Raw genomic sequence first — 26,977 nt, 5'->3', positions numbered from 1 at the left:
GTGACCAACACCGCCGTCCTCGAGCAAGCTGGAATCCCAACCATGCACACCCTCCTCAGGCAGCGTCGGCTCCGCTGGCTTGGCCACGTCCACAGGATGAACGATGGAAGGATTCCAAAAGACATCCTGTATGGTGAGCTAGCCTCTGGCAAAAGACCTCCCGGACGCCCCCAGTTGCGCTACAAAGATGTCTGCAAGAGAGACCTCAGAGAGGTAGACATCAAGCTGGACAACTGGGAAGAACTAGCAGACGACAGCAGCAGATGGAGGCAGGGGTTACACAAGGGCCTTCAGAAGGGCGAGATGAGGATCAGACAGCTAGCAGAGGAGAAGCGAGCGCACAGAAAGCACACTAAGGACTTGCCAGACACCCACCACATCTGCAAGAGGTGCAGCAAGGACTGTCTCTCTCGTGTGGGTCTTCATAGTCACAGTAGACGCTGTAAATGAAGTCCTCAATTGAAACTTTAAAGGGTGCCATCCATAGTCTATGCAGACTGAAGGATGCCTACGACTACTACTGCTCAGCCTGGATAGTTTTATGGACAGGGAAAGTGGATTTTGCCCCTGTCCCCAGTTTTCAGAACTGACCCAAAACTGCAACTGGGCTGCTGAGCCTTGGACCTCACTAGATCGCTTTGTGCTAGCACTGCCCTGGGCTTCACTGCACGTTGCCAGCATGGGGCTCCTGTGGGCATTGCAGAAGCTATGCCATCTTCCTCTGCCTCTCAGCCTGGCCAGCTCCTTCTCCTCCCCAGCTCATGGAGGCAAGAGGAAAGCAGGAAAACCATCTCTTAGCACCTTCACAGGCACGCTCCAGCTCAGCGCTGGGAAGAGAAGAGGAATGGAGAAGCAAGGAGACGAGGGCACAGGATGAAGTTCAGAGGACTAACAGCAGAGACCCCTCTTTTGTCCTGTTTTGGAGCTCTGTCTCTCCCGTGGCAGTGCTGGGAACAGGGTGGGCGTGATATAGAAGTAGCCCTAGCATCTCCCTGTGCTGGCTGACAAACCCTGGGAAAGAGGCAGAGCTCTGCAGAGGTGGTACACAGAGCAGAACCAGTGAGGCGTGAGCGATGGAAACACTCACCAAGCCGGGGGAAAGGATGCCAGACAGGCCGTGACTAGACGTTTGCATTGGGCGTCGTGTGTCTCACACACCCGGGGCTCCAGTCATGGTTCATCATTGCTGGGAAGCGACTCGTCAGGGGAAGTACAGATCCAGGACTTCATCCGCCTGCCTGGCCTTTGAGAGGCAACAAACGCAGCAGGAGCTGAGCTGAGGGGCTACAGGCGCCCCATTTGGACAGTTGAGAGGACAGCAGGGCTGTGGCCTCTCCTGTGGCAAGCCCAGGGCCTGTCCCCCTCCTCCTCACACTTCTGGCTGGGACACGTTGCTCCCTCACGCCAGTGACTGGGGAGCGGACGTAGGCTTCTGCCCTACTGCCGGTAAGGGGAGGTGGCAGCCATTTTGGTGAACGGCCAAACATCACAAGTGGGCAGAAATCAGAAGCTCTTCCTTGAGGCCTTACAAGCTCCAGCACAGCCTGGCCCAGCCTCGTTAGCATTTTCCAGAGCAACGTGGGGTGCTCAGCCGGCCTCCTCTGAAGAGGCTGGTTTTGGGAGCAGTCACCCAGTCCCTCTTGAAGACCAGGCCTCTTAGAAGTGACAAATGGGGCACCCAAAATCTGGCCCCCCTGCTGAACGTCTTGACCGTGACGTCTCTGACTCAGTTCTCCCCTTCGTAATGGGGGCTAAACTGCCACCTTCCCAGGCAGCTTGCCAGGCTGAGTTGCAGTCCGTAGAGCTTTGTGGAAGAGCTTCACTTTGCCAGCACATAGACTCATAGAAGATAAGGGCTGGGAGAGACCTCAGGAGACCAGACCCCTGCCTAGGCAACCCATTCCAGTGCTTCACCACCCTCCCAGTGAAACAGTGTTTCCTCATAGCCAGCAACCTAGATCTCCACCGTAGCCCTCACTCTGCGCAGAGCTCCGAGTCCTTCCGTCCAGTGGTGGCTTGGACGGCCACAAACAGGCCTGTGCCAATCCAGCGGCGTTGCCACTCTTGGGATTTGTTTCACGAGGGAGGGAAAAGGTGTCCACACGGGCGCAACTTGGGGCCCACTGACAGGTCTGCCCTGGCGCTGTCGTCGGACCTGCCTGCGATCTTTGTTCCAAGCAAGAACCGAGAGCAGGGGCCCCCTTGCTCCTGTGTTCTTGCCCTTTCTGCCTGGGGTACCAAGGCATCTGGAGGAGGGAGCTGTCATCTGAACGTAAAACAAAAGCTGGTGGGGGATGGGTGGGAGGTCAGGGACTGGTGAGAGGAAACTGGGGAGAACTGGAAGGCAGTTGGCTGCGGGGGAGTCACTGAGATTGGAGGAGAAGCTAGGGAAGGTGGTGAGATGGGCTGGCTGAGGAGGACACTGGGACTGGGCGAGAAGCCTGAGGAATGGAGACCGAGACCAGGGGACAGGGCAAGGGGAAGAGGCGAGATGAACAAGTTAGAGCGGGTGGGACAGAGGAGTCCGGGCCTACCAGAGCCCTCTCCTCTCCAGTGGCTGCAATGGTCTCACCACTGCCCCCTGGCAAAGCGGGTGCCTCATCCCCCTCTCCTGCACAGAGGATAGCAGCCTTCTATTGCTGCGAGTGCCTTAGCTCGCGTGCCAGAGGGCGAGACGTTCCATGCTGCGGCTGATCCATGGCGGTGGTACTACAATGGCATGTGCTGTTTTCAGGTGGCTCTGTGAAACAAATCTCAGAAAATCATTCACAAGAGCTGAGTGCAAAGGACAAGAAGGCTACGTCGGTCGAGCACTCGGACGTCAAGATGAGCCAAAATTAACCCTGACTGTAAACCTTTCTTTCAGCCTCCTTGTGCTTATGTGTTAAGATCCTTCTCTATCTCCTGGTCCATGCGCTATCTTCCCCATTGGACCCTCACCCCATTCGATGTGCAAGATGGACGTAAGCCAGAAATGAATCAAGGCTGTGTGACGAAGGAGATTTGCTCTGCAGAACTGGAATTTCTGTCGTGAACAAGGGAAGGGACTGTAGGACACAAAAGGAGAATCTGAAGATTAAGACAGTTAATTGCTACCCAGTGGCTAAGTACTCTGAAAAATCAACTCCTATTTGTCTCAAAGTGAGTACTCAAAATTCAGCGTACGGATGGCTGAATTAAAGTTGCCAGACTAGCTTAATTCTGGCAATGCCTAAATTTGGGCGCTTAGCTCTGCTTAACTTTAATGTTCTTTTAACCAAGCTTTGGGTAGGGTAATTGCACAGAGAGCTCATTCAGCTGCTAAGTCTGGGAACCTTCAGAGACATCTAATTAAACTCCACCCCAAAAGACCCCTCCGCATAGCAGCCTGGCCCATTTGACCTTTTGCCAAGCTCTCCTCCCAGGAGTCTTGACAAGCATAGCCAGGCCTTGTGGGATGGGAAAAGGTTGCTCATCCTCCTTCCGTGAGGGGCACTGGCTTGCAGGATGCCTGGGGAAGAACTTGGCCAGAACCTGGGTGTCCTCTGAACCGTCCTCACCCCTTCGCAGCCTATGCAGCTGAAAATGTGGGGCACGGCTGGGTATTCATGGCCACCCACTTCTTCCTATGCCTGTTGTGCAAAAACAGTGAGAAGTCTTGTGGTCTTGTGGCACTCACCAATTTTATGGAGCATCAACTTTTGTGGGCAACGACCCTGCTGGGGCCCCTAAGGTTCCACAGGATTTCTGGTTATTTTTGCAGATACAGATGAACGCCGTGATGTAAGTGTGATGTAGTGGGGGATATGTGTGTACATGAGTGGCTCACAGAGGATGGGGGGCTCCTGCTGATGGTAACCTAGGCGACCAGGTGACACCTCTGGACTGCAGAGGAGGTGGAGCATGAAGGCTTTGAACTGGAGCTGGGAGTTGGGAAGCAGTGAGTCTGGGCTGGGAGAGAGAGAGAGACAAAGGAGGGGGCAAGGCCCCGGCTCCAGGGGCCCCTTGGGGCCTCCTCTCCCCAACAATGATTGGACTGGCTGTCTCTGATTGCTGTACTGACTCCTCTGTACGATGCTGTGCCCTGTTGGCTAATAAACTCACTGTTCTCCTGCTGAATGAGAGTCACTCCTGCCTGTGGAGGGGGTGCACAGCTTGGGGACCCCGAACCCCTTCACACCAATGCAGGTATCTCCACTTCCTGTAGAGATAAGCAACCACTTTCAAGCTCTCTGCACGGGTGATAGGGTGGAGAATACTGTGGCAGAGACCTCTCAGAGAAGGGATGAGAAGATATGAGTCAGCAGTGTGCCCTTGTAGCCAAGAAGGTTAATGACATATTCTGGTGCATTAGGAGGAGCATTTCCAGCAGATCTAGAGAAGTTGTTATTCCCTTCTACTTCGCACTGGTGAGGCCACATCTGGAATATTGTACCAGAGAGGGAGCCGAGTTAGTCTGTATCTTCAAAAACAAAACAAAATCTTGTGGCTGACTCAACGGGTCTTTGTGCTCCAAAGCTTATGCTCCAAAATATCTCTGTCTATAAATTGCCACAGGACTTCTTGTTCCATCTGGAGTATTGCATCCAGTCTTGGGCACTCCAGTACAGAAAGGATGTGGATGTGCTGGAGCAGGTTCAGCGGAGGGCAACGAAAATGATTAAGGGGCTGGAGCACATGACCTATGAGGAGATGCTGAGGGTTTTGGGCTTGTTTAGCGAGAGAGAGAGAGAGCCCTGTTAGTCTGTGTTCTATCAAAACAAAAAAAAGCAGTCAGTTAGCACTGTAAAGACTAACAAAATGATTTATCCGGTGATGAGCTTTCGTGGGACAGACCCACTTCTTCAGATCATAGCCAGCCCAGAACAGACTCAATATATTAAGCGCAGAAGTCCAACAATTAACAAGGTGGACAAATCAGAAAAATTGCTCTCATTTTGTTTAAGTGCTACTTGCCTGCTTCCTTCGTTGTGATACAACACAGACTAACAGGGCTCGCTCTCCGTCACTGCTTTTTGTGTTTGGGGCTTGTTTAGGTTGCAGCAGAGGAGACTTTGGGGGGGATTTAACAGCCGGCTTCAGCTTCCCGCAGGGGGGCTGGGGAGAGGCTGTTCCCGGTGGCGGCAGGTGGCAGAAGAAGGAGCGACGGGCTGGAGTGACAGAGCGGGAGCGGGAGGCTGGATACGAGGAAAGCTCTTTCCCCAGGCGGGGGGTGAAGCGCTGGATGCGCTGCCCGGGGAGGTGGCGGGTTCCCCACCCCGGGGGGCGTTTCAGTCCCGGCTGGACACGGCCCTGGCTGGGATGACTCAGCGGGGGTTGGTCCTGCTTGGGGCAGGGGCTGCACTCGGTCTCCTCCCGAGGTCCCTCGCAGCCCCAGGGTCCCGTGCTTGTACCGCCCCTCTGCTGCTGGCCATGGGGCGCAGGGGCGGCCGTTCCCGGAGATGCCGCGTGGGAACCCGCCAGGCCGACTGCAAGCCGGGCTGCGGGCGGCCGCGGGACGCTGCTGCGCAGCCGCCGGCCGCCAGGGGGCGCCCACCAGCTCTCGGCCGGTAACAAGATGGCGGTAGCGTCCCTCCCTCTCTCCCCTCCGTCCCGAGCCCCCCCCCCCCGCGTGACCTGTGACCCCGCGACGCCGGGCGTGGCCCAGCACGTGCGCGGCGGCCGGCCGGCGGCGTGGGAGCATGGCGGAGGCGCGCGCGGTGCCCAGCGACCTCTTCCCGCTCGTCTTCGCCTTCCTCCGCGACAACCACTTCGAGGGCGCGGCGCGGGCCTTCGGCAAGGCGGCCGGCGTGGTGAGGGGGCGCCCGGCCGGGGGCGCGTGGGGGGGAGGGGCCAAGAGTGGGGGGTGGGGCGGAGGGGGCAGGAGCCGCGGGCGGGGGAACATTCCGCGGGGTACCCGGGAGCGCAGGGGGTCTCTATGGGGGGCGGGGACCCGGCCGAGGGGGCGGGGGGATCAGGGGAAGGGAGATCCGGGGGAGGAGCCGAGCTGGAGCAGCGCAGGGGCGGTGCATGACGCGGGGAGGCCCTGAGGGTGGGGGTGGCGGTGCTGGGGAGGGGACCCTGAAGTTAGGGGGTGCTGTGTGGGGGAGGGGGGGTTGTGCTGGGGCCCTGGGAAAGGGGGAGCCTGCGCAGGGGAGGGCCCTGGAGAGAGGGGTTCGGGGGTGTCTTCCGGGAGGGCTGTTCCCGGAGCCTTGCAGGACGTGTCATTGCAACCTGGGAGTTCTGCGGCAAGTTGCCTCTACCACGTGCTGTTCTTTCCTGCCTGCTACGCTGCGCTCGCAATACTCACCTTCTTCTCAGAGCAGCTGCCTGTCATCGTAGTGCCGGGGAGACGCGGCACCTTTGCTTCACGCAAGGGACTTCACTGAAATAACAATGGAAACGGTGGAAGGTCATTGCAAAATTGGGAGGTTTTCTGACACCGCCCCCACCCCCCCCCACAACCGCCAAGCTGTCCACAGGTGTCATGGTTCTCGGCTGGCTTGTTTCCTGTATCTTCATAAATATATACCAATAATTATAACTCTTCTGCAACACTTATTATCTAATCAATATACAGTAAACTCCCGACTTACCCATAGTTTGTATTCTCTGCCAACCACAAATTTTATGCAAGTCGGGAGCCAGGAAACTGACCAGCGCTGGTCAGTTTCCCGGGACTAGTGAGAGAGCTGCCAACTAGGCTTCAGCCTGGGTCCTGCCACCCCTTCTTGCGGGAGCTGGGAAGCTGACCAGCACTGCTCTGCTGGTCAGTTTTCTGAGTCCCCGAAGTCGCAGGGAGCCAGGAGTCACCTCCTGGCTCCTCCGACTTGCATGAAATTCCTGGGAACGCAACCTATGTGTAAGTCAGGGGTTTGCTATGTATTGATTAGATAACAAATGTTCTGGAAGTTATCCTTATTGGTATCTAAGTATGAAGAGGTGCGAAAAAGCCAGCAAAGAGCCGGGAGAGTTGGCTCCCCGCTCCCAGACACTCCTGAGAGCCAGAAAACTGACCAGCACAACCTGGTTCTAGGGTCCCCACTACTCGTGATTTCAGCTTCCTTAATCCAAGTAATGTGCAGGTCGAAATCAAGTAATTAGGGGTTTTACTGTATTAAGGTTATATTCCCCCTCCCCTTAGGCTGTATTATTGCAAGCCTTTGGCATATGCTTAACATGAATGAAACTGCTTAGTGTGCAAAAGTTAAGAAGAATGTTGTGTCTCCGCTACAATCTTACGCCAGCACACTTCTGTCTGGCTTCAGGGTGTGAAGAGGTGTGATCCCTGATTGACAACCGCATGAGCAGAGGACACCCCTGGTCTAGTAAAACTGCACTTTTACTGCTGTAACTTGCTTTGCTTCAGGGCTGGGGGAAGCAAGGTACTGTGCTGGTACAAAGCGCAGCTTGACTGCATACCATGACAACACACGGCGCACTGAGCTGGTTTCCTCTACCACTTAAAGAGCCCCTGGTGCAGATGTGGCTGAAATGTCTGCAGAATCTTGGCTTTGGAGTTTAACAAATCTAAAGGCTGTAGGCATTTGTGTCCTGAATTACTCTAGTTGTCTCACTTTCAGATGGGGCAGAGACTTCTGAACTCCAGCTTCTAATGCTAATGAGCAACACACTCCACTTGGTCTCCTCCTGTTATACATCGGGAAGGTGTGAATGCACAAGCAATCGCCTGTAGGGCAGAGTTGTCCATTCCATCCCCAGTATGGGAGGCACTCCTTGAAGTAGTTTATCAGTGTTAATATTCCTGTACGTCTCTGCTTTACAGACAGATCAGGACCCTAATGCTGCTTCTCTCTTGGACGTCTTCAACTACTGGCTGAAGTAAGTGTCTCCTCTTCTGCAGTATTTGTTGGAAAGGACTTAGCCTGCCCATATCTGGGAAATTTCTTCTGGTTACTTTCCGTTGCGAACTGAGCGTTTCCCGGTAGAATGCCTGAGACTTTGAAGACGTGCCCCAGCAAACTTACGGTATTTCTGCATCAGAGGGGTAGCCGTGTTAGTCTGGATCTGTAGCAGGACCCTTCGTTGCTGGTATTTCTGCAGTACACATATAAGCAGTAAATTCTCACCCATCTCTATCCATCATAAAGAAAATCTCTTTTTCTTAAAAAAAAAAAAAAAAATTTGCAGTGCACTTTTAATCTGCCTGCTGCCCCCAAAGTTCCAGGCTACCATTTCAGCACCAGTAGCTTAGGCCCCTTCTGGACACTTAACTCTACTTAAAGTGAAAAGCTAATATCTGAGTTGTTCTCTCTCCTGTAATTAAGGTATGACTGCACAGCACTGTTATTCCAGCTGCTTAAGCAGCTCTGGGCTTAAAGAACCTCCAAACCTGGGTCACAGGCAGGGCTGTCCTTAGGAGGTGGGACTGGGGCAATCCCCTCCACCCTTGGCTCTGCTGCACCCCCACTCTCCCCTGTCGCTACGCCCTGCCCCTGCTCCACCTCCACACTGCCTCTTTTCATCAACTCACCACAGGAGTGACTTGGCTGGGAAATGACCGGGGAGTGGAGCAAGCTGCTGCATTGAATGCTGTGGGGTGGGCAGGGGGTCGACCCTGTTGCCACCCTGTGTAAGGCCCACCAGGTAATCCCCCAGGTCCTCAGGACACTTCGAGCAGTTGTGGAACCTGGGGCTGCTGCCCTGAACCTCCCTATGGACGGGACAGCTCTGGTCGCAGGTTTTTCTGTGTAGGTAGAGGTGCTCATATCCAGGTAAGAATCCATGTTACCTGTGCAATGAAGACATATCTTAAATTTTTGTTTTAAAAAATGCATTAAAGTTGGTAGCTGGGCAACAAAATAGCTATTGAAAGATCTTTTCCGGCTAAGAGGCCGGAGAGTGGGGGAAAAGGAGCTTGATAGTCCCGGCAATGTTAGCAAGAATAAAGAATAAAGAAACAATAAAAGGACGCATCATTATGTTTTTCCTTCCTTCTTTATTAGGGGTTACTATGTAGTTGATAGGTGGTTTCTGTGAACCCCACAAAGCTGTTGGTTTTGAGCCATGCTCCCAGCTAATACAGCTGTGACCATTAAGAAGCTATTAGTGAACTTCTTAGGTCGCCAGACCATATGTCTTCACCTGCTGCAACCTGATGTTCCATAACCAGCTGAGAGAAAGTACAGCATAAGCCATGTTGATTGCTCTGGAGTCCAGGTCAGGTATTTATGGCTATGATCCTAAATCCTCACAGCATAGTCCTGCACTGTTCCCTGCCCTGAGTCAGTGTATTGTTTACCAGAGCTCATTGCTGTCTGAGATGAGAAGTTATTCAGTGAGGGTGGGGTGAGCTTATTAGGGACCGAACAACAGATGAAGGAGCTGGAGAGATGGATGGGGGACCCAAGCAATGTGAAGCAGAAGTGTGCTGCTGTGGGTCGGAAGGGTCAGCAGAGAGTCACGAGCCCAAGGGAGATTTGTTCAGGGAGGAATGCAGAGGCTGGTGGTTACACTCTAGGCGGCTGCCAGTGCTTCAGGGAGCTGTGTTGTGAGCTTAGGAACTCCCACATGGTGTCTCACGTGAACCCCAGAATGAGAATCTTCCGAGCGTCTCTGGAGCATGAACGGCTTCCTTTAAATGAACTTTAATGCATATTCTTTTAGAAAGGCTAAAGATACGTCTTCATTGCACAGTTAACATGGATTCTTACCTGGATGTGAGCACCTCTACCTACACAGAAAAACCTGTGACCAGAGCCATCCCATCCATAGGAAGATTTGGGGCAGCTGCCCCAGGTCCCACACTTTAGTGGGGCCCCCACAGCAGCTGCTCCAACTGTCCTGTGAACCGGATGGTTCCCAATACAGAGGTTAGCCCCAGGGGCTCAGAGGGACCAGGGGGATTACCTGGTGGGCCTGGCACGGGGTAACAACAGGGGCGAATTCTCCCTGGACTCACCACAGCAGCCTGGTTTTCGTGTCGAGTGGATCTCTTTAGTTGTCACATTTAGCCCGATGTAGAGAACACAGGCACAGAAGAGACTTGAACCTTGAAGTTTGGTGGTGTGTACTTTTCCATTGTAAGAGTCCCTTATTTTTATTCTCTACCTAATGCGTTGAGAAGAGGAACTGAAAAACAAAGTTGGAAATTAACTGCATGCGTAAAACAAAATAAACTTAAAATGAAGAGAACTACCAAGAACATAAGGAAATGAAAAAGCAATAAAAGTATACGTAATTCTGTGATTGCATTTATACTCTCACAGCATAAAGTATAACCTAGAGCTTTAATGGATTAGTCTTTGGTGTCACCATCGACACACTGAGTTGCATCTTTAATGAGCATGGAAGCCACTACTGCAAAATAAGAGAATTGAAAACAACAATCTGTGTTCAGTCATATCAGTTAATAAATTCTGTTAGCATATTGTATATGAAATTTTTGTCTGGTTACATTAATTGGAGAACCTCTAAATTACCATGTTATCATAGCTCAAAAGAACTAAGTTATTAGTTGTATAAAGAGAACTTAGTGCAAACAGACCAGGTCTTGAATCTCTCCCAGTGGCCGTAGCTACTTTGTATATCTGGTTTCCTAACCACGGCATACAGTCTTTCCTGTGACTGTTCAGGGTGGTCAAACACTGGAATAAATTGCCTGGAGAGGTTGTGGCACCTCCATCACTGGAGATATTTAAGAGCAGGTTAGATAGACATCTAATAGAGATGGTCTAGAGTGGACAGTGCTTGGTCTTACCGTGAGGGCAAAGGATTGGACCTGATGACCTCTCCAGGTCTCTTCCATTAGTATTCTATGATTCTATAACAGGTGAAATTCTCAGAAGTTCTCTAGAGCTGGGAGAAACTGCTTAGAACTAAGTCCTTCTCTTCCCAGGTCCCCTGATGCTAAGAAACGGAAGGCTGTTCCCAATGGACCTCCTGCAAAGAAGGCCAAGAAAGAATCTTCCTCAAGCAGTGATGAGAGCTCCAGTGAAGATGATGAGAAAGCCACAGCCAAGAAGCCAGGTAGGGTTTGCAAAAGGCTTCTGAGTGGGCCTGGCTAACTTGGGAAGGGTTCTTAGGCTGCATTCAGAGTTTTGCAGCTTGTGTTGGGGCTTTGAAGAGCCGTCGAGAGCGTCGGGCTCTCAGTTGTGGTACGATCTGTACCTATGCATGATCATGGGCACCTTTCGCTTTGTGTACTCATCCTTCATAATGGGGTTTTCCCGTCTGACCATCAGTCAGGTAATCAGCTTGCTGTAAGTGTGACTCACGCTAAGTAGCAGCTGAAGGCATTTTGTAAACAAAGTGGCTGAGGCTGTTGTTCTTTGAGCTGCTGGGCATTATGAAGTTATGGGACGCTAAGCCTAATGACTTCTTGGGGATTACTGGTAGAATCAGACTCGTGGCTGCTCCAGTGAGTCAGTCTAATGAACCAAAATATAAATGTTTTTATTTGCCTTTTAAAGGAGTATTTATATGAACTGCTGTAGGGAAAGCACAAACTATTGAGAACAAAAGCCCTGGTTTTGCAAACACTTAGGCAAGTACTAATTTTTCCCACGTGAAGGGTCCCATTCACTTTGCTGGGATTACGTAAACTCCCTGTTAAACATGTGCATGAGTATTTGCAGCATCAGAAGTTAAAACTGCAACCCTTAGTTGTCTGATGTCTATCACTTAACAAGAAACGTTTTAGTTTACGGGAACTAGAAATGTAAATTCTTCATTAACAAAGTGACTGTGAACTTATACATAGTCCAGATGTTCAAAAATAGCTTATGTAGGCTCCTGTATTCACGTTGAAACGTGGAGATAACACATATCTCATAAAGCTGGAAGGGACCTTGAGAGGTCATCAAGTCCAGTCTCCTGCACTCACAGCAGGACATATCACCATCCCTGACACTTTTTTAAAAATAACTCTAACCTTCCCCAAACCCTTGAAAGGCCGCCTCAAGGACTGAATTCACAACCGTGGGTTTACCAGGCCAGTGCTCTAACCATTGAGCTATCCCTCAACACCTAAACAACCCAGGAGCACAAGTCCTGTTGATTTCAAACTCTGGTGGAGGTGGATGGGAAATTTCACTGGAAGGTTAGTATGTAGGGAGGCAGTGTAGTTTGTGCTCCCTTGCTTATTAAAGTTGCTGAGCAATTCTGAGTTGGTGTTCTCACAGTGTGGGTATTAATGAGGCTCTGACTTATCATTTTCCCATAGAGGAGCGTTCAGCATGCAGCTTCATAGCACAAAACGTTGGACTGGGCAGGTGATACAGAAAAGGGAAAAGTGGTTGTTAGGGTGGATTCAGAGTTGCTGCTTTGTCGTTGATGTCTGGGTCTTTCAGCGACAGCCATGAACTGCTGATTTCGGTCCTGCCAGCATCTGTGCAATCCAACAGCAACTACACTTTTAACTTTACATATTTGTGCTGCTAGCATAAAATCTGCAGTGTTAAGTTAAAAAACTAAAGCTATAATACAAAACATTGGATTTAGCAATAGGATCCTAAACTGGGAAGAAAGTGAATAACCAGCATTAGATAGATAAATTCTTATTTCACTTTAAATCATCATAAAGAATTTTTTCACTCTGTGGTGGTGTTCATCTTACTGGCGCTGGCGTGCCAGTTCTTCGCTCCCCTCCCCGTCATTGTGTTCAGTCCTCTCCATGTTCTGCCAGTACCTGGTGATCCTACCTGTGCTTTCCTCGTCTCCTTTTGATACCTATGGTATGCCAGGGACAACTCCCCTGGTGCTTAATTTATGCTGCCTTGTTCTGCTGCTGTGTGGCTCCTCCTGTTCAGCCCTGTGAACTTGTTGCAGGTTAACTGAAGTGAAGAGAAATGTGCTTGGTTACGCTGAGCTGAGCTTAGGCCTCGTCTACACTAGCACTTACATTAGAAAACCTTACAGTGCTCAGTAACAGCAACGAAGGGTCCTGTGGCACCTTATAGACTGAGAGAAAAGTTTTGAGCATGAGCTTTCGTGAGCACAGATGATGCATCTGATGAAGTGAGTCTGTTAGTCTATAAGGTGCCACAGGAACCTTCGCTGCTGTTACAGATCCAGACTAACACGGCTACCCCTCCGATACTTTACAGTGCTCAGGTGTCTGAAAATGCACACCCCGATGGACCTAAGTTTTGTCAGCATAAGCACTCGTGTTCCTTGGCTGTGTCAGCAGGAGGTTAAAGCCAGGGGTGCTCAGGAGATGGAAAACATCAGGGTCTGATCAGATGTGTATTCAGCTGAGGATGTGAGGCTTTCCCCTCTCGCAGCCCCGAGTCCCCTTCCGTACCCACCAGGGCTAGTGGTCGTCTTTGCCTGGTGTTGTACTCCTGTCCTGTCCAGCGCGCTGGATGCTCACACCGGCTGCTGCCCTGAACCAGAGATGGTCTTACAGGCCGGCGAGCTGGGTGGTTGCGCAGGGCCACCACTTGCAAGGGGCTGCCAAAAAGCCGATCTAGCATGTTGGGCTCGGCTGCTGTCTTTGCATTCCTGAGTGGGCACTCTGCTCCCGGATGGCCCCTGCCACACTGTATGCTCCCGGATTGGGGTGGAGCGCTGGGCTCAGGGTTATTGTGGGGAATGCCATTTTCAAGGGGCCAATGAAATTTGCCCAGGGCTGCCCTGAACAGATTCACAGGTGACGAACAGCAGGCAGCAAAACTCACAGAGGAGGAAGGGATGAGACAACAGGAAACTGAGCTGAGACTTAATAAGGCCCTTCCCAATGCTGAGTTTGAATAAAGTTTTGCTATTAATCTTGTAAAGATTGCTAGGAACGTGTCTGTAGCCGGGCAATTTACACACCGTATCCAGCAGAAGAAGAAAGCAGTGGCAAGATCAGTGTGATGCTGTTGCAAAAAAAAGCAAACACGATTCTAGGATGCATTAACAGGTGTGTTGTGAACAAGACGTGAGAAGTCATTCTCCCGCTCTACTCTGCGCTGGTTAGGCCTCAGCTGGAGTATTGTGTCCAGTTCTGGGCACCGCAGTTCAGGAAGGATGTGGAGAAATTGGAGAGGGTCCAGAGGAGACCAACGAGAAGGAGCAAAGGTCTAGAGAACATGACCCATGAAGAAAGGCTGAAAGAATGGGGCTTGTTTAGTTTGGAAAAGAGAAGATTGAGGGGGGACATGATAGCAGTTTTCAGGTATCTAAAAGGGTGTCACAAGGCAGAGGGAGGGAACTTGTTCTTCCTTGCCTCTGAGGATAGAACAAGAGGCAATGGACTTAAATTGCAGCAGGGGAGGTTCAGGTTGGACATTAGGAAAAAGTTCCTGACTGTCAGGGTGATCAAACACTGGAACGAATTGCCAAGGGAGGTGGTAGAATCTCCTTCACTGGAGATATTTAAGAAGAGGTTAGATAGATGGCTTTCAGGGATGGTCTAGAAAGTGCTTGGTCCTGCCATGAGGGCAGGGGGCTGGACTTCATGGCCTCTCGAGGTCCCTTCCAGTCCTTCTCTTCTATGATTCTAAGGAAGCAGTGGATTTGGCTGGTTAAACCAATGGGCCTGGTCGTGTCTTAGTGCCCAGCAATGCAGTGAAACTGCTTTCCTTGGAAATCCATCAGCAAAGAGCAGCTCTCTTGTTTTTAAATGATGTGATAAAAATACCCCAGTGCTGTGACACTCCCTGCAGGGAATATGGCCTTTCCTGTGGCCCAGCTGTGCTGATGGATGTGTGCCCAGCAAGAAAGGAACACATTCTGTCCCTGGGCTACTCGTTGCTCAGGCTTTTGCGGCGCTCAGGGAAGGTGAGGTATAGGCCTGAGTCTCTGAACAGGACACGCCAGCTGCAGTTTGATACGTTTCTCTTCTCTTGCAAAACATACGTGAGGCTGGGAATGAATTTGTCACCCGTGTCTGCTCTCCCCAACACAGCAGCTAAGCCAGCTCCTGCACCAAAGCTGACTCGGAAGGCAGCGGTGTCTGCCAAGAGAAGCAGCAGCGAGGACTCCAGCGAGGATTCGGACTCGGAGGAAGAGGAAAAGAAGCCGGCGCAGGTCAGCTTTTCCTTCCTGTCCTTTTCAAAGTGTGGTCTGCCTAACACAGAACACTCTGTGACCCACACTGTGGGGGCTGGCAGAACTCTTGTGCTGGGAATTGGCGACAGACTGTGGGTTCTGGGCCTCTTATTCTCTTATCAGGCCTTAATCCAGACCTGGGGCAGTTTCACTTACATGCCAGGCTTTTTGAGGCAGAGGACATGTGTTCTGAGTCTCTCAAAGCACGAGCACATAGCCTCTCCCGTGAGTCTGAAACAGACTCCTGCGGCCTGCTCCTCCTCAGCCAAGGCCAAGATGGCATTTGTTCACACTGCCGCCAGAAGTGACTTGTGTGTGCGCCATGCTCAGAACAAGGAGGTGTGATCTTGATGACCCTTTGTAAGTGGAGGAGTAGCACATAGCCTGTGCACAGGGAGAATAGTCTGATTTCCTCTCTTTGCTGTGTAAGCCGATCCCACCACGCTGAGAAGTAGCATGTGGAGCCGTTCTCTTGGAGCAGAAGTGCCAGTATGTGATTAAGGCGGAGGACAAGGGCCAAGGAGCCCAGCCACCACTTTTGTGTCCTCAGACCAGTGGCCCCCCTCCACCCCCCCAAGGGAAGCTGCCAACCCAAATCCATCCCTGTTTGATGGCTCGTGGTTGGGTTCAGAAAATTCCCATGCATGGAAGAAACTTTGGTTGAATTCCAATGGGCCATCTAGGTCATCATCCATATATTGGAATTTCCCTATCCCATCCTGGAGCCATCTTTCTGGTGTTCTTCCCTCTGAGCTGGTCACTAGTTGGAGGGCTTAGCGGCCTGGTTGGGTATCCCCAACTCTTCACTGTCCTCACCCTCAAGTCTCTCTCGGGCACTTTTGCGCCATTTCCTGCCAAGTGGGAGACAGATCGTGCCAGCTCGGAAGGATTGGGTGCAGGGAGAGTTTCCTGCTGTTGACGCTTGAGGGGTTTCCTGTACATTTGGGGCTGTGCTCCTAAAATGGGAGAGCATGAGCTCTCCGGAATAAGAACTCCCAGAGGTGAGTCTGTCTAATGTTTGACTGGCAGGCCGTACAGATAAGATGTGCCGAATGGGTGTGCTGGCTGGGCTGTTGTCCTGTCCCTCACTCCACAGCTCCTTTAGCCCTCGCCAACTAGAAAGGCCTCTGGTTATTTTTTTTCTCTCTCATTAGAAGGTAACCAAACCCCAGGCCAAACCAGCTGCCACCAAAACCCAACCCCAGAAGAAGGCTGAGACCTCCTCCAGCTCGGATTCTAGCAGCTCAGAGGATGAAAGACCAAAGAAACAACCGCTGAAGCCTGTGACGACAAAAGCAGCAGCTAAATCAGGTGCCTGAATGCACTGTGCTGGGAGCAGATGAGTGTGAACAGCAAACCCCGGGGAAGAACCAGGGGTCTCGGTGACCCCACAAGCCCCAGATGAGAGGATACCATGTAGCACCACCACTTGGGTGACCAAGTGCAACTTGCTGTGTGGTTCGGATCACTAAGGGTGGGGACCTGGGGCTACACTGGTTGAATATATTATGATTTGACTTCTGGAAATCCAAGTATAAATCTGATCACAGGTTGACTGAATGTGACCCAAAGTGGCCTGTCGCATCTCGTGGCCGAGCTAGATCCAGTGGGTGTCTCCAGTCCCTGACTTAATTCCTTGGGCCATGTGCTGCTTGCTAATGCTATCCCCTCTTGAAGCCAGCACTAACTTACGTTAAACTTAACCCACAGCCTATAGTGAGAGGACTTGGTCACATGATGATATGCCCCAGCTAGGACTAGGCTATTCCGGTAGTCACAAAAGTTAACAGTAATAAGCATTTTTCGTTATAAGTTGGCTGGAAATGTTTAAGGTGATAAGGTTGTGCAGAATCTAAATACAGTTGTTCCCAAATTGTACCTTTTGTTTAAAGGCCTCTACAAAGAGAACAAGGTAACGCACGCAGCTCACTGAGGTGATCTTTATTTACTTCTGGTTTAGAATCAACGTATTTCAGTTGGATTTTAATGACTTGTAGGATATAATAAGTGACAAAATATGCACAGCCTTTTCATAAAACTGTGTTTTGCTTTTTGCAAGAGGTTCTAGACTTAATTTGATACATGATATGACCACAAAAGGGCTTGTTTACATGGCTCGTATAAGGCTTTTGCATATTAGAAATATACAGAACCCCACACAATCTCAAAACACCTGGTTTTAAAACAAGTGAAATTATTTCCACGACAAAACATTAAATGTTTTAATTCACACGAGATAATCACGTTAACTTTGTAGAGGTTCTCTACAAGGCAAGCAGCTGCATTGTCCTCGCAGACATTGAAATCTTTGAGGCCAGCATGTAACAAAGCCTCTCCCATTGCCACAATTTCTATTTAACTCAGCTCTAACTTCACAGCAGGATGTGTGATAAAACAAGAACTAAGCATGCAAGAAAAATGAGGATTGTTCCATGTTACAGGAAAAATAACTTGTTAACCATAACAGATTTCTAATATTGGTGAGACCATATGAGTGAAGTAATATCTTCTAATAGATCATTATTGCCTTGTCCTCCTTGTCTCTCATATCCTGGGAATGGTTTGCCTACAAGACTGCATAGAACCCATTTCTAAAATGATGTAGTGATGAGTAAAGCGATACAAAATTGCATATTAGGGAGCAATACACGTTAGAACCACAACATATGTTTTCTCGATTCTCTATTTAGTCCACTAAAAAGGAGTTGTGCCAGCTGTGTTGTTTCTACTCTTGAGTTCATGCAAATGCTGTTGGTGTAACAAACATTTCTGGTGAATCTGGGATGTGTGTGGGGTGGGGGGTGGGTATTTATTTGCAGATGTCCAGTCTAAATGTCAAATTCAGTTGCGTAACAATGACTTTTGAAATCAGCAGGTTCAAATTATTTTAGAGAGAGGTGTTACCAACTTATAACCAAAAAAAGGCCCTAGATCAGTTTATAGAGGATTTAGTCTGATTTCCATTTAAACTTTTGTGAAAAGAGCAGTCTGCAGACAGCCTGTTCAGAGCTGCTCTGATAAACAGGAAGAGAATGATTGGTTATCCAGGGGAGGCCAGGAGAGTCCTGTCTTAGGCAGAAGGGAACTGGTGCTGTCTAGGACATTTTTGCTGTTGAACATGATTCCTGTCCCCACCACTCCTGTTTTCCAACCTCTTTCTTTGCCTTCTCCCCAGGGGGAAGTAAAGCTGCCCAGGTAACTCTCAAAGCAGCCAACGGCAAAGCAGAAAGCAGCAGCAGCAGCAGTGAGGAGTCAGAGGAGGAAAAGGCTGGAACAGCAAAGGTAAATGGTGACAAAAGCCAGGAGAACTCCACTGCTGAGAGAAATCCAAGCCTCTGTCCTGGATTAGAGAGTTGTGAAAAGTGTGCCCCAGTACCGCACAGCAGCGGAGTGCAATCTCATGCAGTCATCCTAGCGCTTTGCCACCTTTTGGTTGGGGCTTTGTGTCTTGGGACTCCCACCAACAGTTCTCCCTGTTGCTGGGTGAGCCTGGAGCCACTTTATAGCTTCTGTGTGTTTCACCCTCTGTGTTTGTTGCCATCGTGTTGCCAGATGTGCGCTAGAGCAGCTTCTCTGAAAGGGAGAAGGACCAGCAGGAGGAGCTCTGCCTGCTGGATACCTCACTTGTAACATCTCAGCAACCCAGCTGTCCCAGCTCTCCCTCACTCTAGCTGCTAATGGTCTCTCCCCTCTTCTCGGCCAGAGAGTCTCCCACGTAGGAATCCAACGTTCTGACGATGAAGCCTGGAAGGTGCTTCCTGGCCTCGGAGAACTTTCCCTAGTTCCTAGCTCGACCCTGGATATCCACTGCCCCATGAATAGAGCAGAGAGGTGAAGAGGGGACCCTCTGGTGCAGAGTGGGGGCAGTGTGTGGGCAGCACCTGTCTTTCAAAGCTGTTTCCTTAACACGTCTTCCTTTCAACAAGGCTGTTCCCAAGAAAACGCCATTGGCCAAACCTGCAGCCACCCAGGCGCCCCCAGGAAAAGCCAGAGCTCCCGCAGAAGAGAGCTCCAGCAGTGAGGACTCCTCTGACAGCTCTGAGGATGAAAAACCAGCCTCAAAATCCAAGCTGAAGCCTGGTGAGCACTAAAACCATTCCTGGCACTGTAGGGAGGATGCCTTCTGCGAGTACTGGCCCAAGGGGGGTTCAGCTGCTTGGTGTGGCCCAGGAAGTTGGGTGGTGGCAGCAGGTGTGGACTTCGGGGACTTGGTTCCAGCTCTGTCCAGGTGAGACTGGGCTTGAACCTCAAACCCAGGCCTGCCTTTGAAATGGAAACTGCTGGGTGCAGCTCTTATGTGACCATTGTCTCTGAGCAGTCTGTTCCGCGATGAGCTGGGAGGAGACTTCCTTTGGCCTATCCATCCCAGGACTTGGAAACACATGGTGCTGACCAGGGTGAGGCAGGGTACTGAACGAGGGGGGCCCTGTGCTCTGGCCTAGCGTGACAGGTCCTAGCACTCCAGTTGATCTAATCTGAGAGCCAAGCAAACTGTGAAAGGCTGCTAGGTTTCTTTTCCCCGGGGTTGGTCGAGGTGCAGAGTGAGGGAAGGAACGCAGCAGGGGAAGTTTCTGCCCATACCAAAGAATAGTTCCCGGTACGCTGGTCAGAGGCAGCTGGCTTGGTGAGGCGGGTTAGGGAATGTTGTGAGGAGACCCCGGCAGAGGGGAGTGCGCTGTGTTGGCCGGTGCCGGCGTGTGGCTCTCTTGCTGACCCTGTCTCTTGGTAGGTCCGTACAGTGCCGTGCCACCCCCTCCAGGGACAAAGCCAAGAAAGGGCAAAGCAAAGCCCTCCATGGCAAAGGCGCCTGGGAAAAAGGCCGAGAGCAGCGACTCCTCGGAGAGCAGCTCCGACAGCAGCGATGAGGAGGAGCAGGCACCCAAGAAGGGACCAGCAGGTGTGTTGTGGGTGGGAGGGGCCAGGTGAGACTCAGCAGGAAACACCTGTGCAGGGCACACTTGGTTCCTGGCCACCTGGTGGCTGATGAGGACTTGCCCCACAGTTACGGATCAGGCTGCTGGTTTTGCCTTTTGAGAGGTCTCCGAGCAGCTGGCCTCTGTCTCAAAACAGGCCCCAGCAGCCGACTGGGAGTTTCTGGCTGGGCTTGGTCCTATCTCTAATTTGGATGCAGTTAGTCAAATATTCCCTGCTGGAATTCCATGTACTTAGGTGGGGTTGTGCCAGGGATGCAGCTGTGTGTGGGGGCGGGGAGGTTGGAAATCGGCAGAGGCCTCTTTTTGTGAATGAAAATCCCTGCTTTCTCTGATCCCCCGAGCTGGGGAGCTCATGCTCGCGGTGGTGCTGCTGCCCTCGCAGCTTATCAGCAGGTGGCAATCTCAGCCCCATCTGCAGCATGCCCTGCAGCGGTATAAGGAGCCCTGGCATTTGCCCGCTGTGGGTGGTTAGGAATCCGGAGCGCTGGAAATCGGGAGACCTGAGTTCTTGTCTGCGCTGCCTGGGGGTGAACCATTCGGCTTTTCTGTCCAGGAGCTCGTGCCCAGCCTTCCTCTGTGACGCTCATGGACGTCCCTCTGTGAAAAGTGCTGGGCGCACGCGAGAGATCCACTATTGTCCTTTCTCCTGCAGCCAAAGCAAGTCTGGCTAAAAAAGCGCCGGCGCCCACAGCTGTGACCGCCAAGAAGGGCAAATCCAGTTCGGACAGTGACTCGGGTGAGTGAGGGACCAGGATTCGCACGTGTCCTCTTGCAGCCCATGTCACCCTCCTCTCTGCTGGAGCTCTTAGTGGGAGGGAGCCTGGGCTCCCTGCAGTGTCCGTGGCCAGGTAAAGGGATGCTGCTCTGAAAACTGCTGCTCTTCTGTTGACATGGTAGGAGGCACGAGGGAGTGGCAGGGAGAACAACAGGCCCAGTCCCAGAAGGCTGGCAGGTTGTGGGTGGGGGAGGGGGTGGCTAAGTCCCTATGGCAGGAGTAAACTGGGCTCCGAGTTCCCAGGAGAAAAATACCACTCTTGGGCCAGGGCCAGGCTGGGGAGAAAGGGGAGCCCCGTGTCCAATTTCCAATCCCATTTGGACAACACCAGCTGGCGTGTGGCATAGTGAGCTAAAATGGCGTCTTCTCGGCCTCCTTCCCATTCGCCCCAGTCACTTCCCCTTTTCCTGGTATCACTGATTCTCTTCTCTGTTTGGCTTTGGACTCACTACGCCCTTTTCTTTCTCTTTCCTTCCTGGCTTTCTCCTCCCGCTTTGCCCTCTCTTTAGTGAGGCCAGTACACTCTCCCGTCCCCTCATTCCTACACGCTGCCTGTCCACTCAGTGCATTCTCACTGCACGCGCTCTGGAGAAGGGCTCTGGCCTCCCTCCAGCTGCTGTTCCAGGCTCTCCCATCAGACACAGCCAGGGTGATTTTTAAGGTACATTCCCAGCCCTCGGCCCTCCGGTGCCTGTTGCCGTCGTTCCCTGGGCTGAGGGCAGGAACGTAGGCACGGCTGCTTGCTGCATGGAGCTCTGTGGCGGCTGTTCAGAGAGTGCTCTTTGGACTTCTCTGCACACCCTGGCCTTGGCCTGCTTGATAGCCGTCCTGCAAGAGCCAGAAATCCAGATGCAGTTGTGTCTGCCTGATGTATAAAGCCCAAAGCCACAGCTGTGCCAAAAAGGAGTCCCCCGGGCTCGTCTGCTGCTGTGCGCCTGCAGCTCCCTGAGGCTGACGGATGTGCTTGTTCTACTTAGATTCCAGCTCTGAAGAAGAGAAGGTCGCAGCTAAGCCCGCTGCCAAGGTACTTGTAGCAAAGGGTCTTGCCAAGCCCGGACAAGTGAAGAAAAGCTCCAGCTCCTCCTCGGACAGCTCAGGTATCAGGACAGGAAGGGTTGGGGATCTCGCCCATGCTGCTACTGCGCAGGCACGAGTGCCAGGCCTGTCCTAGGTGTCTCTTCCCGTCTGTGGCCCCTGGGGTAGGGAGGCACAGGGACACGGTCTAACAGAGCAGGTATTTGCTGACCAGTTCCAGGTGTGGTACAAAGTGCCAGTTCTCCTGGGCGTGAAGTGGGAGGAAGCAAAGCCCCACTAATGCTTCATTGCTTACTGCTCCTGCGCCCGCGCCCGAAAATACTGGGCTCGGCTGAGCTGTCGGGCACGTGTGTCTGTTGCAGGAAAGGCCGCGGGAGAACATGGGGGGTGGGGAGGACAGTCCTGTCCCTACCCTATTTCCCAAACAGCCACTGTCCACGCCAGTGCTTGTGACTCACTAGAGAGCTGGACCACCATTTGACAGCCACCAGTGCAGCAGGCTGCCTGGAAACTTTAAACCACCCCTCTAGGAGGGGGAACTGGAATGGCCTCATCTCCGCTCTCCGCCCCTTTGATCTTGGGCCAGAGGCAGGTTCCCCAGGCTCTTAGCCATGTTGCTAGAGGCCAGTGTCAGCCTTATTTGGCAGCATGTGCGGTTCAGCCCAGCCCCTCGTGAATAGGTCTGACACAGCAGCTTGTCCCCCGTGGCTGTCCCAGCGGAGGTAAAGCCTCACGTGGGACTTGGACTTGGAAAAGCCCTTTCTGAGGGTCAGAGTTGGGATGCGCTTGTGGGAGGAGGAGTTGGGGGCAGCTGTCTGGGCTACACCTGCCAGAAGCAAAGCCCATTAGCCTCTCGGGTTGCCGTTCAACACCTTTCACCCAGTGCCAAACCCAACAGGTTTGGCTTCAGTACCAGTGTGGAAGGGACTCCAATTACTGCTCCTGCGTGTCTACTTTGATGTGCTGAACAAGTCTGTTTGGTTCTTGGTTAGTCTCACTGGAATCTTGTATTGGAAACTTCCCTCCCAGATTCTGACAGCTCTGAGGATGAGACCCCTGCCAAGCCAGCTGTCAAACCAGCTCCACCTGCCCCCAAGAAGCCTCCTGCTGTGGCAAAGAAAGCCCAGAGCAGCTCTGACTCAGATAGCAGCTCCGAGGAGGAGAAGAAAGCCCCCCCAGCTAAGCCAGCCAGCAAGATGGCTCAGCCAGGGTCCAAACCGTGCACCCTGGGCCCCAAAGCCAGTAGCTCAGACTCGGACAGCTCAAGCAGCGAGGAGGAGCAGAGCAAGCCAGCGGTGAAACCAGCCAGCCGATCGCTAACAGCAACGAAAGGTGCTGCCGGGAAGAAAGCAGCTGGCGCTAGCAGTACCAGCAGCTCTTCTGATAGTTCCAGCGATGATGATGAGAAGCTAAAGCCAGGGAAGGGGACGCAGAACAACTCCAGCCTGGGGAAAGGGAAACCAAAGGCATCCTCCACGCCTGCAGCCAAATCGCCAGTCCCGAAGAAGCCAGAGCCCAAGCCGGTGGGTAGCAGCGAGAGCAGCTCTGAAGGCTCCAGCGAGGAGGAGGGAAAAGCAAATGGAGGTGAGCTCTGCAGGGAGGTGGGGGTAGGAAGGCAGAGTGCCTATGGAGCCGTCTTTTAGAAGCAGTTTCCTGAACAAGACTGCGCGTGTAACCTATAGCCAGCAACCCCTGTGTGCACCAGAGGAGGGTTGCCCTGGAGTGCCTGTCACTGCTCCTGCACTGGACAGCACTGGTCCTGTTCCCTGTTAGCCTCCTTCCACCTCGTGTCCCAGCCAAGACGTGCTGCTCCCCTCCCCTGCAGGAGGCTGAGCCCAGTGACAGTTAGCGACTCCTGTGTTTTCAGCAGGCTCAGTTAAGAAGAAGAGGAAGAGCAAAGACAACCAGGAATTGGAGACACCACCGAGTAAGAAGATGAAGACAAAGCCGCACTCTTTCCCCAAAGCGAACCAGGTGAGTCAGGAAGGAAATGGTCTGAGTCGGGGGCCGGGTTCCCTCTTTGCATCCACGAGCAGAAGAAATTTTGTGTGTGCCACCAATTTAAACACACGCTGCTGGCCCTGGGCGCTCTGCTAAGCAGCTGGGTGGCTGCCCAAGAGCTCAGCTTACAGGGAACAGTGGTCCGGGGAGGCTCTTCCTTGTCTCTGACGCACCAATGAGTTGGATTCTATATATACTCCTTTCCTACAACCGATGCTGTGAACCTGTGGAGATACGGTATCATCCTTGACTATGATGAAGGCGTCCTGGGTTCAAACCACGCTATAGACCGCAGTTTACGCGCGTCTGACGAGTTCCAATAAGAACGAAATCGGAACCTTATTCTAATAAACACACACACACACACACACCCCTGCACACCTCATAGACCTGGAAAAGACCTTAAGAGGTCTTTGAGTCCAATCCCCCGCCCTCACAGCAGGGACTGTCACCCTCCCTGACAGATGTTGTTTTTTTTTTTTTTTAAATGTATTTGCCCCGGATCCCCAAATGGCCCCCTCGAGGACTGAGCTCTCAACCCTGGGTTTAGCAGGCCAGTACTCAAGCCACTGAGCTATTCCTCCCCTCCAGCTATCCTGCTGGAGCCCGTGTACTACTCTTAATGTCGGGGGGTGGCGGGGGGAACACTACCAGGGAGCAAATCGGCTTCCTGCCCGTTGGCTGGCCCACACAGAGGGTGCTAAGAGGAGGCCATGCGCAGGTATTGGCTTAGGCTGATGTGTGGCGTTCTCTACCAGCCGGCTGTTCCATTCCGAAGAGTGAGAGAGGAAGAGGTTGAAGTGGATTCCCGTGTAGCGAACAACTCATTTGATGCAAAGGTAGGCACAAGTCCAGCCAGAGCAACACTGGAACACAGGGTCATCTGGGAAAGCATCTCCCTGGTACTTACGGGGGGCGCTCCTCTCTGAGCTCCTCCTCTCAGGGAGCCCCTACGGGGAGGTACGTGGCCCTGGCTCTGGAGAGCTCCCCACCTCTCTAGCAGAGGAGCAAAACTCCTTCAGCCCTTGGAAGGGGCTCCTGGGCAGCCTACAAAGCAGGGCGCGGTGTGTTGGCCATATTGGCTGACGAGCGCTGACCTGGCCCCCTCTTCCTTGTCCCACAGAAGGGAGCTGCAGGGGACTGGGGAGAAAAGGCCCACAACATCCTGAAATTCACCAAAGGCAAGTCCTTCCGCCACGAGAAGACGAAGAAGAAAAGAGGCAGTTACTGCGGAGGCTCAATTTCCACCCAGGTCAATTCCATCAAGTTTGAAAGTGACTGAGCTGCAGCTGGCTTGGGGGTCCGTCCTCCACCCAGCCCCCCAAGCCAGCTGGATGGGCAGGTGAACAGAATGGACACATTGGGCCCCACCCCTGCCTGGAGCATTACCCCTCCATTGTCTTGTCGGAGGGCAGCCCCTGCGGGAGCGTGGCTGGATGCTCGTAGGTTATTTCTGACTAATTCTGGCATAATGCCTGACAAGAGCCACCTCAGAGCGGGTAACACCAGATCCGCTCTTGTACAGTTTATTTTAAAAGGCTGGTGGTGCCCTGGGGTTCAGGTTCCCGTCCACCTTGTAAAGCAAAGAAATTTATATTTTCCATGAATCTGTTTTTCTTTTCCAGCCGGTTTAACTGTTGAGACCTGTGAAACTTAAAGTACTGTGTCTTGTTTGTGGCTGGGCCGGAGCAGCTCTGTGACTGCTTCTTGGCCATGCACCTCCCATTTCCAAAGCACAGCTCGGCTGGGGAACGCCAGGCAGAGGTTCTTCCACTTCCCTCTCTAAGGTCCCCTCTTGTGCAGACCTTCTCTCCATCCCAGGCAGATCCTGCTGGTTCCATTAGACAGGGAAGAAGCAACATGTACATGTTCAGCCACCAGCGTGGGTAACTCAGGGTTCAGGTTGGTGGCCCTTTCCCTCTTCCTCCTGCAGCTTTGGCGTGGAGGTCAGGTGCCCAAAGCTCTGCCGTTCTAGGAGAGTTCTGGATGTGATGATCTCTCATGGGGGAAGGCAGCAAGCCAAGGGAGGAGCAGGAACCCTGATCGTTTAGCCCATTGGAAGGTTAAAGAGGCAGGACAGATAAGGCTGCGGCTCCCTGCCCCTTTCCTCACCTAGCTGTCCACCCCCTTATGTCTGTATTTGGGGTGTTCTGACATCCGTGATGACCCCAGGTCCTCTCTAGAAAGCAGCCAGTGCTCTGTCCTGCCCCTGTGCAATGCAGCTGGTGGGAGGTTGAGATGAATGTAACACGATTGCCTTAAACTTCTCCCCTGGTTGGGTCAGTTGCTCTTTTTTTGCGACCTCCTGTCTGGGGAGCCCCTCTGCTGTGGTGACCAAAAGACCCGGTGTCAGAGCAGAGGCAGCGCACAGAAGGTCGTCCTGGCTTCGAGTACAAGCCAGCGGGCTGCTGCTTGGCGCCCTGGCTCTCCACACAAGTTCTGCAGCATGCATCTCCAGCCATCTGAGCGCCAGGGGGCAGGTAACGCCAGGCCCAGTCCCCCTTTGCTCCTCCCTCCCAGCAGCAGGGAGCCCCACAGGTCTTTAAAGACAGCTCTGCCCCTGCTGTTCTAGGAGCCTAGGTTAACGTGAGAGCCAGCGCCAGATAACTGAGGGCAGCGGTGAGTACCAAGTCATCCCTGCGTACGTTACGTACAGCTTGTTGGAAAGAGCATCGCTCAACACCATGCCCTCACGTTGCACAATGAGCCTCACCCCACTGGCTGCCATCCCTGCAGAACGCATGCTGTGCACCTACTCCGGAAACCAGGGCTGCGCTGTGGCAGTGGAGAGGGGGACAAGAATATCCGCCTTCCTGGGCAGGCTTTTGGAGCGGAGTCCCAGCTGTGACCGGCCGGGGAGACTCATGGCCTGGCCCGTGAATGAACTGTCGACATTTTAGAGTTTTAAGTTGGGGAGGAGGGCGGGTTTGTGTGAGCACAGAAGTGTCTCTGACAATAAAGCCTGTGTTTGTAAGTTGCGTGCGTTTCACTGCTGGGTTTTGACTCGGGGAATGGGGCTGGAAAAGGAGGGGGAAGCTTTTAGCTACAGCGATATGCACCACCATATCTGGGGTGTGGCCAGTGGGTCTAACTGTTTACCTGGATTAGGTAATCGCCTCTACGAGCAGTGGATGTGCTTGGAGAGGGCATGGGGGCAGTGTGAGGCCAGGGCTGGTTCGTGCCCCTGGGAGCTGGGGAGAGTGGGGAAGAGGAGCAGAAATGTCTGGCTTACCAAGAACAGAAGGGTCAGGGGATACAAATGTGTAGGTGGGTGCAG

The 26,977-nt window shown here is 52.5% G+C and overlaps 1 protein-coding gene across 3 annotated transcripts; it reads left to right on the top strand.

Moving 5' to 3' along the window:
- Window positions 1-5,644: 5,644 nt before the first annotated feature.
- NOLC1 (nucleolar and coiled-body phosphoprotein 1) lies at window positions 5,645-26,678 on the top strand. 3 transcript variants are annotated; one of them, XR_012646215.1, is made up of 15 exons: window positions 5,645-5,771; window positions 7,745-7,800; window positions 10,817-10,947; window positions 14,813-14,934; window positions 16,110-16,266; window positions 18,131-18,237; window positions 18,882-19,035; window positions 19,685-19,852; window positions 20,542-20,625; window positions 21,642-21,761; window positions 22,729-23,283; window positions 23,567-23,673; window positions 24,459-24,539; window positions 24,824-26,180; window positions 26,273-26,678. XR_012646215.1 is itself a non-coding variant. In XM_074999406.1 (14 exons), the coding sequence occupies exons 1-14, from the start codon at window positions 5,661-5,663 to the stop codon at window positions 24,980-24,982; spliced, it is 2,109 nt and encodes a 702-aa protein (XP_074855507.1). In that variant the 5' UTR covers window positions 5,645-5,660; the 3' UTR covers window positions 24,983-26,678. The 3 variants fall into 3 exon arrangements, 2 of the variants coding, with proteins under 2 accessions (XP_074855507.1, XP_074855506.1); XM_074999406.1 differs by having other exon boundaries at window positions 23,570-23,673; window positions 24,824-26,678; XM_074999405.1 differs by having other exon boundaries at window positions 24,824-26,678.
- The last annotated feature ends 299 nt before the right edge of the window (window positions 26,679-26,977 follow it).

This window comes from Carettochelys insculpta, chromosome 7 (assembly GCF_033958435.1).
Source record: "Carettochelys insculpta isolate YL-2023 chromosome 7, ASM3395843v1, whole genome shotgun sequence".
Lineage (NCBI taxonomy): Eukaryota > Metazoa > Chordata > Testudines > Carettochelyidae > Carettochelys > Carettochelys insculpta.
This window is presented reverse-complemented; position numbering and strand designations above follow the sequence as displayed.